Source organism: Brachyistius frenatus, unplaced genomic scaffold (assembly GCF_029030835.1).
Source record: "Brachyistius frenatus isolate BFR_SWC_R1_liver_20210118 unplaced genomic scaffold, ASM2903083v1 Contig_247, whole genome shotgun sequence".
Lineage (NCBI taxonomy): Eukaryota > Metazoa > Chordata > Actinopteri > Embiotocidae > Brachyistius > Brachyistius frenatus.
In genome coordinates this window covers 281,095-292,500 of record NW_027210846.1, presented here as the reverse complement: position 1 = coordinate 292,500, position 11,406 = coordinate 281,095, and the positions used below count along the sequence as shown (strand labels likewise).

The following is an 11,406-nucleotide window of genomic DNA, read 5'->3' as shown; positions in this document are numbered from 1 at the left end:
TCGTCGGCCCGTCGAGGCGAAGAGGAAAACGCCACTTTTTCTACCGGATGTCGCGCGAGTGAGTCCCAGCGGGAAAGGCCCTCCGAAGTTCGTCACGTCGTACGCGCCGCCCGACGCTCTGCGGTCCGAACTGATGTTCGTCGAGACGGGAAAGTTTCCGTCCGGGCCTTATAGGAACCCCAAACCTCACGACTTCAGACCGGTGAGTGTCCCCTACGTACGTTACCTGCCTCGTGTATTTTGCACTCAAAACACTGAGGGACTCCCAGACTGACGGGGTCGCTGACGTTATGCGTTTTAAGGCCGCAATATTTAGTTTGACCACCAGATGGTGCTACATGCAACATTATTGACCGTGTGCCGTCGACTATTTGCTTTTTAAATCGCTCACTTGCAGCTCGACGAGGACCTTCCAGACGTAATAACTACGTATGAACGAGACCCTGGCAACCTGAAACTGAAATTAAAACACGTGGACACACGTGAGTGAAATAATCGGGACCTTTTTCCCCGTTTTTAATTCTTACTGGCTGCAGCTTTTGCCTTTGTGTTGTGAACTTTTTCTTGCTTCTTGAGCGCGACTCCACCGATTCGCTGAATCACTGAAACAAATGCCTTTTGTGTCGGTAGCTGAAAAGAATAAAAGGTTTATATATATAAATTTATACACCGATGTCTGATCTGCTGCAACCTTTATGAACCATCCCGACCCACCGAACCATCCCAGAGGCAAAGCTGCAGGTCTGCTGCAACCGCACTTTTATTTTTTTAAGCTCGCTTATTATTTCAAGGACTGTTTTTAACGTTTCAATCGCTCGTTCTTAATTGTATTTAAATGTCCCTTTTTCTTTTGCCTGATGTTTTGATGCTTTTCATGGTTTTATGTGAAGCACCTTGTTGTTGAAATGAATGAAACTCGCCCTAACGTGTCCCGTTCAGTCCAAAAAAACAAAAACAAAACAACAACAAAAAACATCTAAATGAACGTCACTTCTTTTCCAGTGCAGACGACCAGATCTGAGACCGACTTCACCACCAGAGACGCTACGACGCAGATGGACACGTTTAAACCCGCGGAGCCGAAGTGGGACGGGGACCTCGTCCTCCCTCCGCTGCCCTGGCCTCCGAAATCGGCCTCCTACACCGTCAGTTAAGTTTTTTTTGTTGTTGTTGTTGTTTTTTTTTTAAACATCACATCTGCCTCAATTATCGCTTCTCTCGTCAAACTCGCTCGGAAAGGGCTCGGATCACGTACTCATTATGCAGATCGGTGCGCCGCACGATATCCCCAAGGACACGCGCGCCCGCGAATTACGACGCGGCGGTGACCTTACAGAAACGCGACTGCCTCGTCGCAGATGAAACTCTCCAGCGGGAGAAAATGAAGTGGTCTTCAACGTTAAAGTGCCACTTCACACGTCGACGATAACCATCCGGGAATAACCAACGTCACGGCTGAAGTGTAAACGCGTGCCGTTTTTGTCTCCGAGCGACTGATCTGAATGGAAATTTCAAACGCTGATCGGATAATCACGAAGTAGCGCTCGCTAAAAGTTCATATGGGAAAAAAAGATATGTATATATATGTATAGATGGCCGTGTTCTTTGAGTCCGTCTAACAGGACAAGGGATTTAAAAAAAAAAAAAAAAAAAGATTTAACAATAGACAGCTTGGAGTTAGAGCTTTAATTAACTCTATTTCACAGAGACACCAACGAAGAAGAGGAGCGTACAGCGTGTTTCTGGACCGCGTGGAAGAGAAACTGTGCAGAAGCTGGAAAAAATAAATCACGATCATCGATTTTCCCTTTTTTTTAAAAAAATTTTTTTTTTTTTTTAAAAGTTGTTTCCAAAACGATCGTATTTGCTTAATACGTAAATATTTAGAATAAGTGTTGAATCTGTTTGTTCGAGAGTCCATTTCATACAATCTAACTAAGAGGGTTAAGTTTGTTTATTATCCAGTTTTGTTTTTTGCTGTTTTATCGTTATTTCATTTTTGAAAGGATTTATGATTGACAGCCTGTCAGCTCAATCTTCAGTGATCTCCCCGACGATATGAGGAGAATCTGCCAAATGTCTCTCATCAGCTTCACTGCGGCGGGTTAATGCGGATTTTAGACCCCAGTGAGTCCTAATACAGCCGAGTCAGCGCACTGAGTGAAAATTTAATACTTGTGCATTATTAAGTACCGAATAAATCACTATCAGCGACAACCCAAGTACTTGGGCTGAAAAAAAAAAATGCCCAAGAGTACAACATCATTTTTTTTTTTTTTTGTTTTTTAAAGTACTTAATATTCAGACATTGTTAAGTCCACTGACAGCTGCTCAGTCGGTATCCGTCGAGAATTATAAACACGAGAAGCCTGCACATGTTCGACGCATATCTGGAATAGCTGAGCATGTGTCATCTGCATAACTCGCACACTAAATATACAATGAAAGAGACATCGGTCACTGCATTAAATCACCATGACGACACACCCTGCTCGTCACTAGGATTGTCACTCCGCCTGCTCAACGGGAATATACGGTTGGAGTTGAATTTTGTGTAATATTTAATATGTTATTGTTGTTATAGTCCAACTAATTGTGACCCGCTTGGTGAAATCTGGCGAATATCTTATTTACAACGAGACTGAGCTAGCTGAGCAGTTTAGTGTTTCTATGTGCTTTTATTGTGAAAAGCAATAAAAACGGACTGGATCTCGTCTCTGTTGCTAGGGTCGTTGCTAAGCGTCGGACTACTTCCTGGAGTGGTAAATGTGTACGTTACGTTCGCCTCTGCTGACGCGACTGATTGTTTTCCAGCTGTTGGTCTTACCCCCCCCCCCCTCCCATATGTGTTGCCATGGAAACGGCGATCACGCCAACAAAAAAGGTTATCCGTGTTGAGAGCGAACGGCCCCACGAGATGACTACATTTTTGTTTACATATTTTATTTAGTTGGTAACTTGTTGTGCAATCGCAATATTACACGAGAGGGTGCTTTAGCGAATACTTTACTCTATTTTATTTCGCTTGTTCTTTGGTATTGGTATTTTATTGGTATCTCAGAGATGTTGAACAAACTACCCGTTAGATATCAGTTAATACTTTTAAAATAAAAATAAAAAACATAAATCTCTTTACGTCCGCCTTTAACTAGTTACTCTTGAAGCTCTCTTGCACTTTGAACTACTGCGCCTTTTAAAGCGCGTATTGCTTATTTTATATTCTAACTCTATTTTTGTTTAATTTTATGCACTTGATCTGTTTCTTATGCATCTCATTTCTTTTCTATATTTTTAAATGTTCCTTTATATCTGGTTTTATGTGAAACACTGCACGTCATTCTCTCGCTGTAAAACGCTTTGAGCATTTATTGTATATACGAATAAAGTTTCTTATTATTTCTTACTTTTTATTTTATTTTTTTATTTTTTACATTGGTTCTCCGTTCTTTGTCCAACTGCAGGATGGCTGGGGACATGTCCCCGTCCCCCCCCCTGCCCTAAACTGACCTAGAAATAGTTCCGTAAACAAACGAGAGGCAGGTGACGTCATTCGGTGGATTTAGAGGCCAGTTCGTGTTTGTTGTCTTTCACGCGCGACAGGCAGCAGTGAGCGTGCATCTTTTTTGTTGTTGTTGTTTTGTTGTTGTTTTTCCTGCTCGCGGACCAATCAGTTTAAACAAAAACACGAGGATGAATGGGGGCGGCGCTGTTCACACACACACACGATGACGTAGACTCTCTCTATCTGTCCCAACACACACAAACGGTCCAGAAAGAGAAAAGACGCCGCACTCTCTTCGACCCCCCCCCTCAAAAAAACACAAATGGTAGGTTCCGTTTTAACGGCTACTAACGTCTTCGTCTCGTGCGGCTACTAAGCTTTAACTACTGCGGAGTGTCTGTAAATGTTATTATCGTTTAATAATACGGCTATATATATATATATATAACAAAAAAAACACCCCGCCGACTTGTATGATAAAGTGTCACGGTGAGTACCGTTAAGAAATATATTCCCGGGTTTTTCTTGTGCTTCGGCGGTACAAGAAATGTCTCACGAACCCGTCATTTCAAAGCAAAGAAAGTACCGTTTTCGGTGCCTTTAAAGTTGAACGCGTTGAAGCAACGTAACGGCATGTGCCTTCTGCCGCTTAACGGGGAAATGAGTTGAAGTCGCCTCTCCGGCTCGTGTTTTTAATGCGTTTATTATTGAGATGAGACGACAAGACTGGGCTGCCTTCTCGTTTGGTGGGTGGAAAAGCCGCAACGTAGTGATTTCTAAAGTTAAAATGGTGTGACAGACAGCCGGAGCAACAGGTGATCCTCGTTCCCGGGGTAGACGCGCGATTGACAGCTGCGTTGAGCCAATCAGCTGATAGAGTGTGGCGCGTAAGCACCAATCGCGTGCTCCCCGCAGTGTCTGTGTGTGGGCGTTGTTCCAGCCTTGGGCAGGCGCGCACGCACGCACACACACACACACACACACACACACACAGCAGCAGTGTCATCAGCGGTAGATCCACACGGGACACCGAGGACAAACAGGGAGGGTTGAGCTCTCTGTCTCTGGCGAGGATTTTTCTTTTTTTTTGGTTTTTTTTGTTGTTGCTGCCGTCGTGGCGGAAATAAGAGGAGGAAATAACACCGTGTGCTGAATGACCAGGCTGTGTGGAAGAAGGACAGCGTTGCTTTCTTTTTCAGGGAGGATTTAGGTTTAACGTTTTCTCCACAGATGCCTCAGACTGGTAGGTAAACATATTCTGGGCTGGGAATAATAATTTGGGGGAAAAAAATAAATAAATAAAATAACACGTTTACCTGCAATGTAGATTTAGTGTCACGTCACAACCTGAAAAGAGACTGAACTGTAAACTATTAATTATGGATATGGTGTTATATTAAAGCAACAGTAAGGCAGGGACACTTCAGGGTCCAAGAGATGTAACTGTGGGGATAACACCACATTCATTTCCACTTGTTCACTACATTTATTAATTAAGGTAGCCGTGAACTCAATATTGTGTGACTTCAGACTTATTACAAATGTGGAATGAGGTAAATAAAACATATTTACAGTCCCGGTAGGTAGTAAGTAATATATAAACATAATAAAGATATTGCGATGGCAGGCTAGATATGATGTTTAGCTCAAAGCCTGCATTGTCTTTAAGTGGACTTTTGACCGCTCGGAGTGAAACAACAACAAAAAAAAGGGATTTCTTCCACATGTTTGGTCGTTATGTACACCTCATAGCATTCCTCGGAGAAATAATTCATGCAAAGCACCAGACTAATGTGTTGTCACGTTTTTCAATATAAAAATTAATCCGTAAATGATATTTCGCCTTTTAGGTTTGTGTTTGTTGGCGTCTTTTGGCCGCTAGGGGGCAGCTGAACGAGCAGAAAACTCAATATCTGATCATGAAGTTATGTTTTTGTTGGCTGTGTTAGGAATCAGTTTTGTTTTTCAGGAAATATTGGAGCAACGTTAACTTTCATTTGGAGTCCGTCCACCGAACAAATACAATTGACTTTGATTTTAGTTCTGTTTTTGGTCTCCGATTAATATTAGTAGTTTTACGAGGTGCCTGTCTGCTCTGTGAAAACGGTGGATGTTGTGATCCATTGCAGTCATTTGATCCACTGTTGGAATATGCTTCTGATTTCACCCACCATAATGTGAAATATCCTTTCAGGTAGCTGCTGCAGTCATTTTGGAATATAAGCGACTCTTGAGGACGACTCCTGGTGGCTCGAGCTCCCCCCCCCCCCCCCAAAAAAATAATAAAAAAATCGCCTCTCCTCCTTCCCCATGAGGAAAGATGGGGAATGGATTGTCGGAACAACCTAGCCTCCTCTCGAGCATCCCGTTCTTCCAGTCCTTTCACATCGCCATCCTCGGACTGGACTCGGCCGGGAAGACCACCATCTTGTACCGACTGCAGTTCAACGAGTTCGTGAACACGGTGCCCACCAAAGGTTTCAACGCCGAGAAGGTCAAAGTGTCCCTGGGGGGCCACAGGGCCGTGACCTTCCAATTCTGGGACGTCGGCGGTCAGGAGAAGCTCCGCCCCCTCTGGAAGTCGTACACGAGATGCACGGACGGCATCATATTCGTGGTGGACTCGGTGGACGCGGAGCGCATGGAGGAGGCCAAAACCGAGCTCCACAAAATCGCCAAGACCTCCGAGAACCAGGGAGTGCCCCTGCTGGTGGTGGCCAACAAACAGGACTTGAGGCACTCCCTGGGGCTGCCTGAAATCGAGAAACTGCTGGCGCTGAAGGAGCTGGGCCCCGCCACGCCGTGGCACCTGCAGCCGGCCTGCGCCATCATCGGAGACGGGCTCCGGGACGGCGTGGACAAACTCCACGACATGATCCTGAAGAGGAGGAAGGCGCTCCGGCAGCAGAGGAAAAAGAGATAAACCCCGTCGTGGAAATGGACTCGTCCGGTGTCTTTAATGTGAAGGAAAAAAAAAAAAAGTTGTTGTTTTTTATGTTGTTGTTGTTTTGTTTTTTTTCCTGGGTGGATTTCAAGGTTCTGCTGCAGGTCGACATTCAGTACGCTGAGTTTTATCAGTCCCAAAAAAAACAAAACAAAACAAAAACATGAGCTTTAGGATCCCCCCCCCCCCCCCCCCCGTCTTTGGTCTCGTTCGTTGAGGCTGTCGGATCAGGAAGTGAACGTAAAGGAATACAGTATGAAGATGAGAAAGTTTCAGACACGTGTGGATAACGTTAAAGAGAAGAGTTTCTATGGATTCAAAACAAAACAAAAGCAGAGGGTTCGGGGTCTGGAAGGGCGATGGAAGAGGTTTTTAAGGACGCTTGTATGATTATTTGTTTTTTTGAGCGGTCGTTCCAAAACATCATCACCAAAAAACAAAAAAAAAGAATTTAAGAAAAGGACTTTGACAAGTTGAAGGATTATTCAGTAAAACAATGTTTTGTTTGACTGTTTCATGTCAGTATAATTTTGATTTCTTTTTTTTCTTTTTTACACTGGACTTTCTCTGTGAAAGAAAAGTATTATCATGCATTATAGCATTGTTATCGATTTGCTTGCTGTCTTTATAGCGCATCTTTACAGTTTTTTTTTCCAAAGCACTTTAGATGATCACTTCATACAGAGTTTACAGTTCTTAAATAGATCATATTGTGTTGGATTTTGCAGAAATATTTGGACAAAATGCAGCGAGATGCTACTTGTACAGTAGTCATTGTCGTTAGACAGGTTATGCATTTATGTTTTGCTAAATAAAACATGTTTAGAGCAATATTGAGCGTTGTATGGCGGGTATTATTATTTTAACTTTTTCCATTGAAAAGCTCGTATTTAAAAAAAAAAAATTCAGGACTGAAACCTTCGATTCATTTCGGCGACAGGAAGCCTGAGCTTTTTTTTTTTTTTAGAACAAGGAGCTTGTTTAGTATCCGTATGTTATTGTTCACGATAAAATGAAGCCTATTCAGCTGGTGGAGCTCAGCTATGTGAAAAAAAATTCAGACTTTTTTTTTTGGGGGGGGGGGGGTTATTTGAAACATTTCTCAAAGCCAGAAGACTTTTTACAGGACGAGTTGTCGTGTCACACGTGGCGCTTCCAAAGGGGTTTCTAAAAAAAAACAACAACAACAACAAAAAAAACCACCAGCTCAAGTCAACCTAACCTCTAATTATCACTGTAAAAGAAAAATAAAATCTTTGGTTTCACGCGGCTCGAGCAGTAATTGTGCTGACACGGGAACACGCCCGAAACTCTGTAAATGATTGTGTGCAGTCGTGCCTTATCACGACTTGTATTTCTCAAGACAACGTTTCTGACGAGTTAACGACACGCAGAGACATGAAAAAGAAAAAAAAAAAAAAAAAGACTTAGTCCGTCTACGCACGCGAGAATCGACGCCTCGTATTAAACATCACAACAACAAAAATTAAACTAGCTCGCTGTAGTAAAAAAAAACTTCAATGTTTTGTTTCCTTCTGGAGCTCAGGCAGGCTCGGCCTTCGGGGCGTCGAAAAAAATGTTGTCGGGTCGGTCTGGACCCGGTACAACAGGCTGGGGCAGGAGGCCGTACAGCCCCAGGGGGGAGGGAGTGGTGGAGGGGGCGAGGGGGAAGAGGGGGGGGGCATTACTGAGTATTTGTGGACCGGGTCGGCGGCGGATATTTCGCCCGGCTCATTCACGCCACTTGTACCCCCCCCCCCTCCCCGTTCCTTTGAAACAATTAACGACTGTACGCCCCGACGGGCCGGCGCAGCAGCTGGCTGTTCAAAATAACTCGTTAGCTTTTGAATCACCCAAAACTTCCCCGGCGTATAAATATCTGTTCCAATTAGATGTCATTAGATTTAAGAATAGAAAAAAAAAAAAAATCAACAAATCATTGTCCCTGTCAGCGCTGGGTTTCACAGAGAAAGAGACTTTCTAAAAAAAAAAACCATGAACTTAATGAAACATGTTCTGGTGAATTTGAATATTTTCTGTGGCTTTCTTGTTTTACAGGATTAAAAGCAGAAGGGAACAGGAATTAATAACAAGCGGGAGGGTTATCTTGAGTTTGGTGGCACCTCTTTTTCTTCTCTTTTGTCACGTGTTGATGACTCATGTTTTTGTATTTGGAAGTCCAGGTGCTGCTTGTTTGCCAAAGGAAGGAAACTCCAAAGGGCAAAAGGCATTTTCACACTTTTCCTGATTCTGTTTCCTTTTCTCTGCGTGTGTGTGTGTGTGTGTGTGTGTGTGTGTGTGTGTGTGTGTGTGTGTGTGTGTGTGTGTGTGTGTGTGTCCTGCTTTGTAATGTACCTCAGGTCATTTCCTTTGATCTACACCCACCAGGTGATTTATGATAGTTGTTGGTCCTGTACGTCCCTCGCGCTTTATTTTTGCTTACACAGTTTAAAAAAAAAATTAAAAAAACAACTCCCTCTGCTTGATTATATATAAATAATCACTTTCCCCCTGTATGTAGAAAAAGGCCCTCCTCGGTCCTCTTCTTTATCCCTTCAGTGAAAAGTGGATTAGGGTGAACAAATCTCTCGCCCCGGGGCCAAACCCCCCCCCCCGTTAACCCATTAACGTCAGATGGTGCGTTTTGGCACCGGAAGACTTTTAACCAACGTTAAATAAAAAATTTTTTTAAAAAACAACGACTTGTTTTGGAGCAGCTCCATTACTGCTTTTTATACCGTCTCAGCTGTTCGACGGTTATTTTTCTAGGTTGGGCGGCATACATGCCGAACACTGAACATGTTGAACGTGAACAACATGTTCTGCTGCTTGAGAACAGATTTGTTTTTTTTGTTTTCCACCTGTGGTGGAGCCACGCAGCGGGAGGAGCCACCGGAGGTTTTCTCCACATGTTTTTTTATTTTTTTTTATCTCTGGAGTGATTTCCTCGGTGTTGCTCAACACGGTAACGCCCTCCGCGCGGAGAAAACACAACTCATCCAGTCGCACGGACACTTTTACAGGTTCACTAACCGCAGTTTTCCACCAAAAAACAAACCACCTTCGAGGGGTTTTTCTGTCCGTATTTGAACTTGTCGATGGTACTCGCCCGTCAAATTTGTATCTATAATTTTGAACAAAACTATTTTTAACAACCAAATACAGCCCCGCCGCATGTTATCGAGACTCGAGGCTCAAATTTTGGGACGCGCTGGTTTCAAGAGCGAACGTCCCGCTCTGAGCGTCGCAGTACGCAGCTTGTTATGCTAATAAGCAGTCTTTTAATTGTTCTTCTTTTATGAAGTGAAGACGAGAATGAAATCACACCGACGGTAGAAGTCTCAAAATCGGGACTTCCGCCGGGCTTAAATTGAGATGAAACGTAAAATATCTGGCCGGGGTGAAAATAAGCGTGAAGTGAAAGGGAGTCTGAACGCGAGCGAGTGCCTCCTTCGACCTTGAACCCCCGAGGTACAAGGTTAACGCTCCACCGCATCGAGCTCAGGTTAGCTGCAAAAGAATCCAGTAAAAAAAAAAAAAAAATCTAAAGCCTCCTTTTTTTTTTTTTTTTAATCACACGTGGTGCAATTTGAAACTGCGTACGTTGAGGCCGTTGTTCTTGCGCGGTCCGTGACGCAGTAACGTCGGTGTCGAGCTGCGCTCGCCCAGAAAAAGGCAGTTTTTCTCCTGCGGTTGTTTTTTTTTCTTATTCTGCTGAGTTTTGAGATTTATCCCGTTGCGTTACTTGAAAAAAAAAAAACAGAAAAAAGAGGGGGGGGGGCACTGATATATATATGCATACACTCCCGGGCTGCTTATTATGCCACGTTATCGTGACGGGATTCTTTTTTTTTTTTCTTTCCCCGGTCTATTGAGAGCGAGTGGCCTATTTACATGTGAATTCCTCCCGCAGCCCTGCGAAAGTAATAGTGAACGGGGCCACCTGCAAGGGGAAAGGGGGGAGGAGGGAGGAGGAGGAGGAGGAGGAGAAAGAGGAAGAGGAGGAGGAGGGTGGTTGAGGAGCTGCAGAAGCGCACTCCTGTTTTCTTTGGTGCAGAGAAGAGAAGCCGCCTGGTTTCATTAAAAAAAAAAAAAAAAAAAAAGATTTGTGATTCAAAAATCACAATTATTCTTGCAGGCAACTACGATCTTCTCCCGGCGCGTGAAAATAGGTTAAAGCGCAACGGATGCCCTCGAGGAGAGGTTGCCCAAAGAGTCGGAGGGGTTCGCTCTGTACGTCTTTAGGCTACGAAGGCGCTGACTTGGAGAGTTTTTGGTTAAACCCCCGTCCCAAATATGGTCACCCCTGCCACCAAAATCTGTACGTGCGTAAAAAGGACTTTTTTTTTTCATTCTCTCCGTCCGACGTTGGCCCTCGAACCCTCCGAGAGTCGCCCTCACTCAACGTCCACGATGCACCCGATGCCCAGACGTCAAATCTGGTCCACAAAGAGCCGTGGCCTCCCCCGCTCCAGTCTGGGTATTGTGAGGCACGGGCGTGTGATAATCTGTCTTTGGTCTTGTTTGGGCACGAGGGATTACGGTGGGGTTTAGGCCGCGGTCACCCCCCACCCCTCACCCCTCCCTCCCCGGGGCGCTTTATGTTTTGCACACTGACTGATGGGGAAATTTGCGGCGACCAGCGGTCTCGAGAGTCGTTGGGTTTCGTCACTCGACGGGTGAACGCCCCCCCCGGGAATAGTTTCAAGATTGTAGGTTGTAGATTTGGCGCTTTGTTCAACCAGCGAGGGGTTGTGTGGTTTCGTCGCGTTTGAAATGAATAACTCAAGAAAAAGACATGAAATAGCGCAATTTTTAACGAAACAAAACCCCAAAACAAAACATTTGTGAACACAAATCTGTCAAACTACAGGAAGAACCGTGAGCATAAATTTGAATGACGCGTCTCGGCATTTTAAAGCAGAGGGAAAGAAAAAAAATGAAAGTTGGATGAAAAAAA

The 11,406-nt window shown here is 44.2% G+C and overlaps 2 protein-coding genes across 4 annotated transcripts in view; both read left to right on the top strand.

The window, feature by feature from the left end:
* cunh7orf78 (chromosome unknown C7orf78 homolog) overlaps positions 1-3,403 on the top strand; it is a 3,657-nt gene extending 254 nt beyond the window's left edge. The window contains exons 1-4 of the mRNA XM_069720710.1: positions 1-202; positions 398-482; positions 1,003-1,145; positions 1,707-3,403. The exon at positions 1-202 is cut by the window's left edge and continues 254 nt beyond it. Of these exons, the coding sequence (XP_069576811.1) occupies positions 1-202; positions 398-482; positions 1,003-1,145; positions 1,707-1,787 (511 nt within the window). The 3' untranslated portion in view covers positions 1,788-3,403. The remainder of the gene's footprint in view (positions 203-397; positions 483-1,002; positions 1,146-1,706) is intronic.
* Positions 3,404-3,863: 460 nt separating this feature from the next.
* On the top strand, positions 3,864-7,281 carry arl4aa (ADP-ribosylation factor-like 4aa). 3 transcript variants are annotated; one of them, XM_069720706.1, is made up of 2 exons: positions 3,864-3,991; positions 5,697-7,281. In XM_069720706.1, exon 2 carries the CDS (start codon positions 5,823-5,825, stop codon positions 6,423-6,425), a length of 603 nt encoding a protein of 200 aa, XP_069576807.1. In that variant the 5' UTR covers positions 3,864-3,991; positions 5,697-5,822; the 3' UTR covers positions 6,426-7,281. The 3 variants fall into 3 exon arrangements, with proteins under 3 accessions (XP_069576807.1, XP_069576808.1, XP_069576806.1); XM_069720707.1 differs by lacking the exon at positions 3,864-3,991 and adding an exon at positions 4,022-4,745 and having other exon boundaries at positions 5,701-7,281; XM_069720705.1 differs by lacking the exon at positions 3,864-3,991 and adding an exon at positions 4,022-4,749 and having other exon boundaries at positions 5,701-7,281.
* The last annotated feature ends 4,125 nt before the right edge of the window (positions 7,282-11,406 follow it).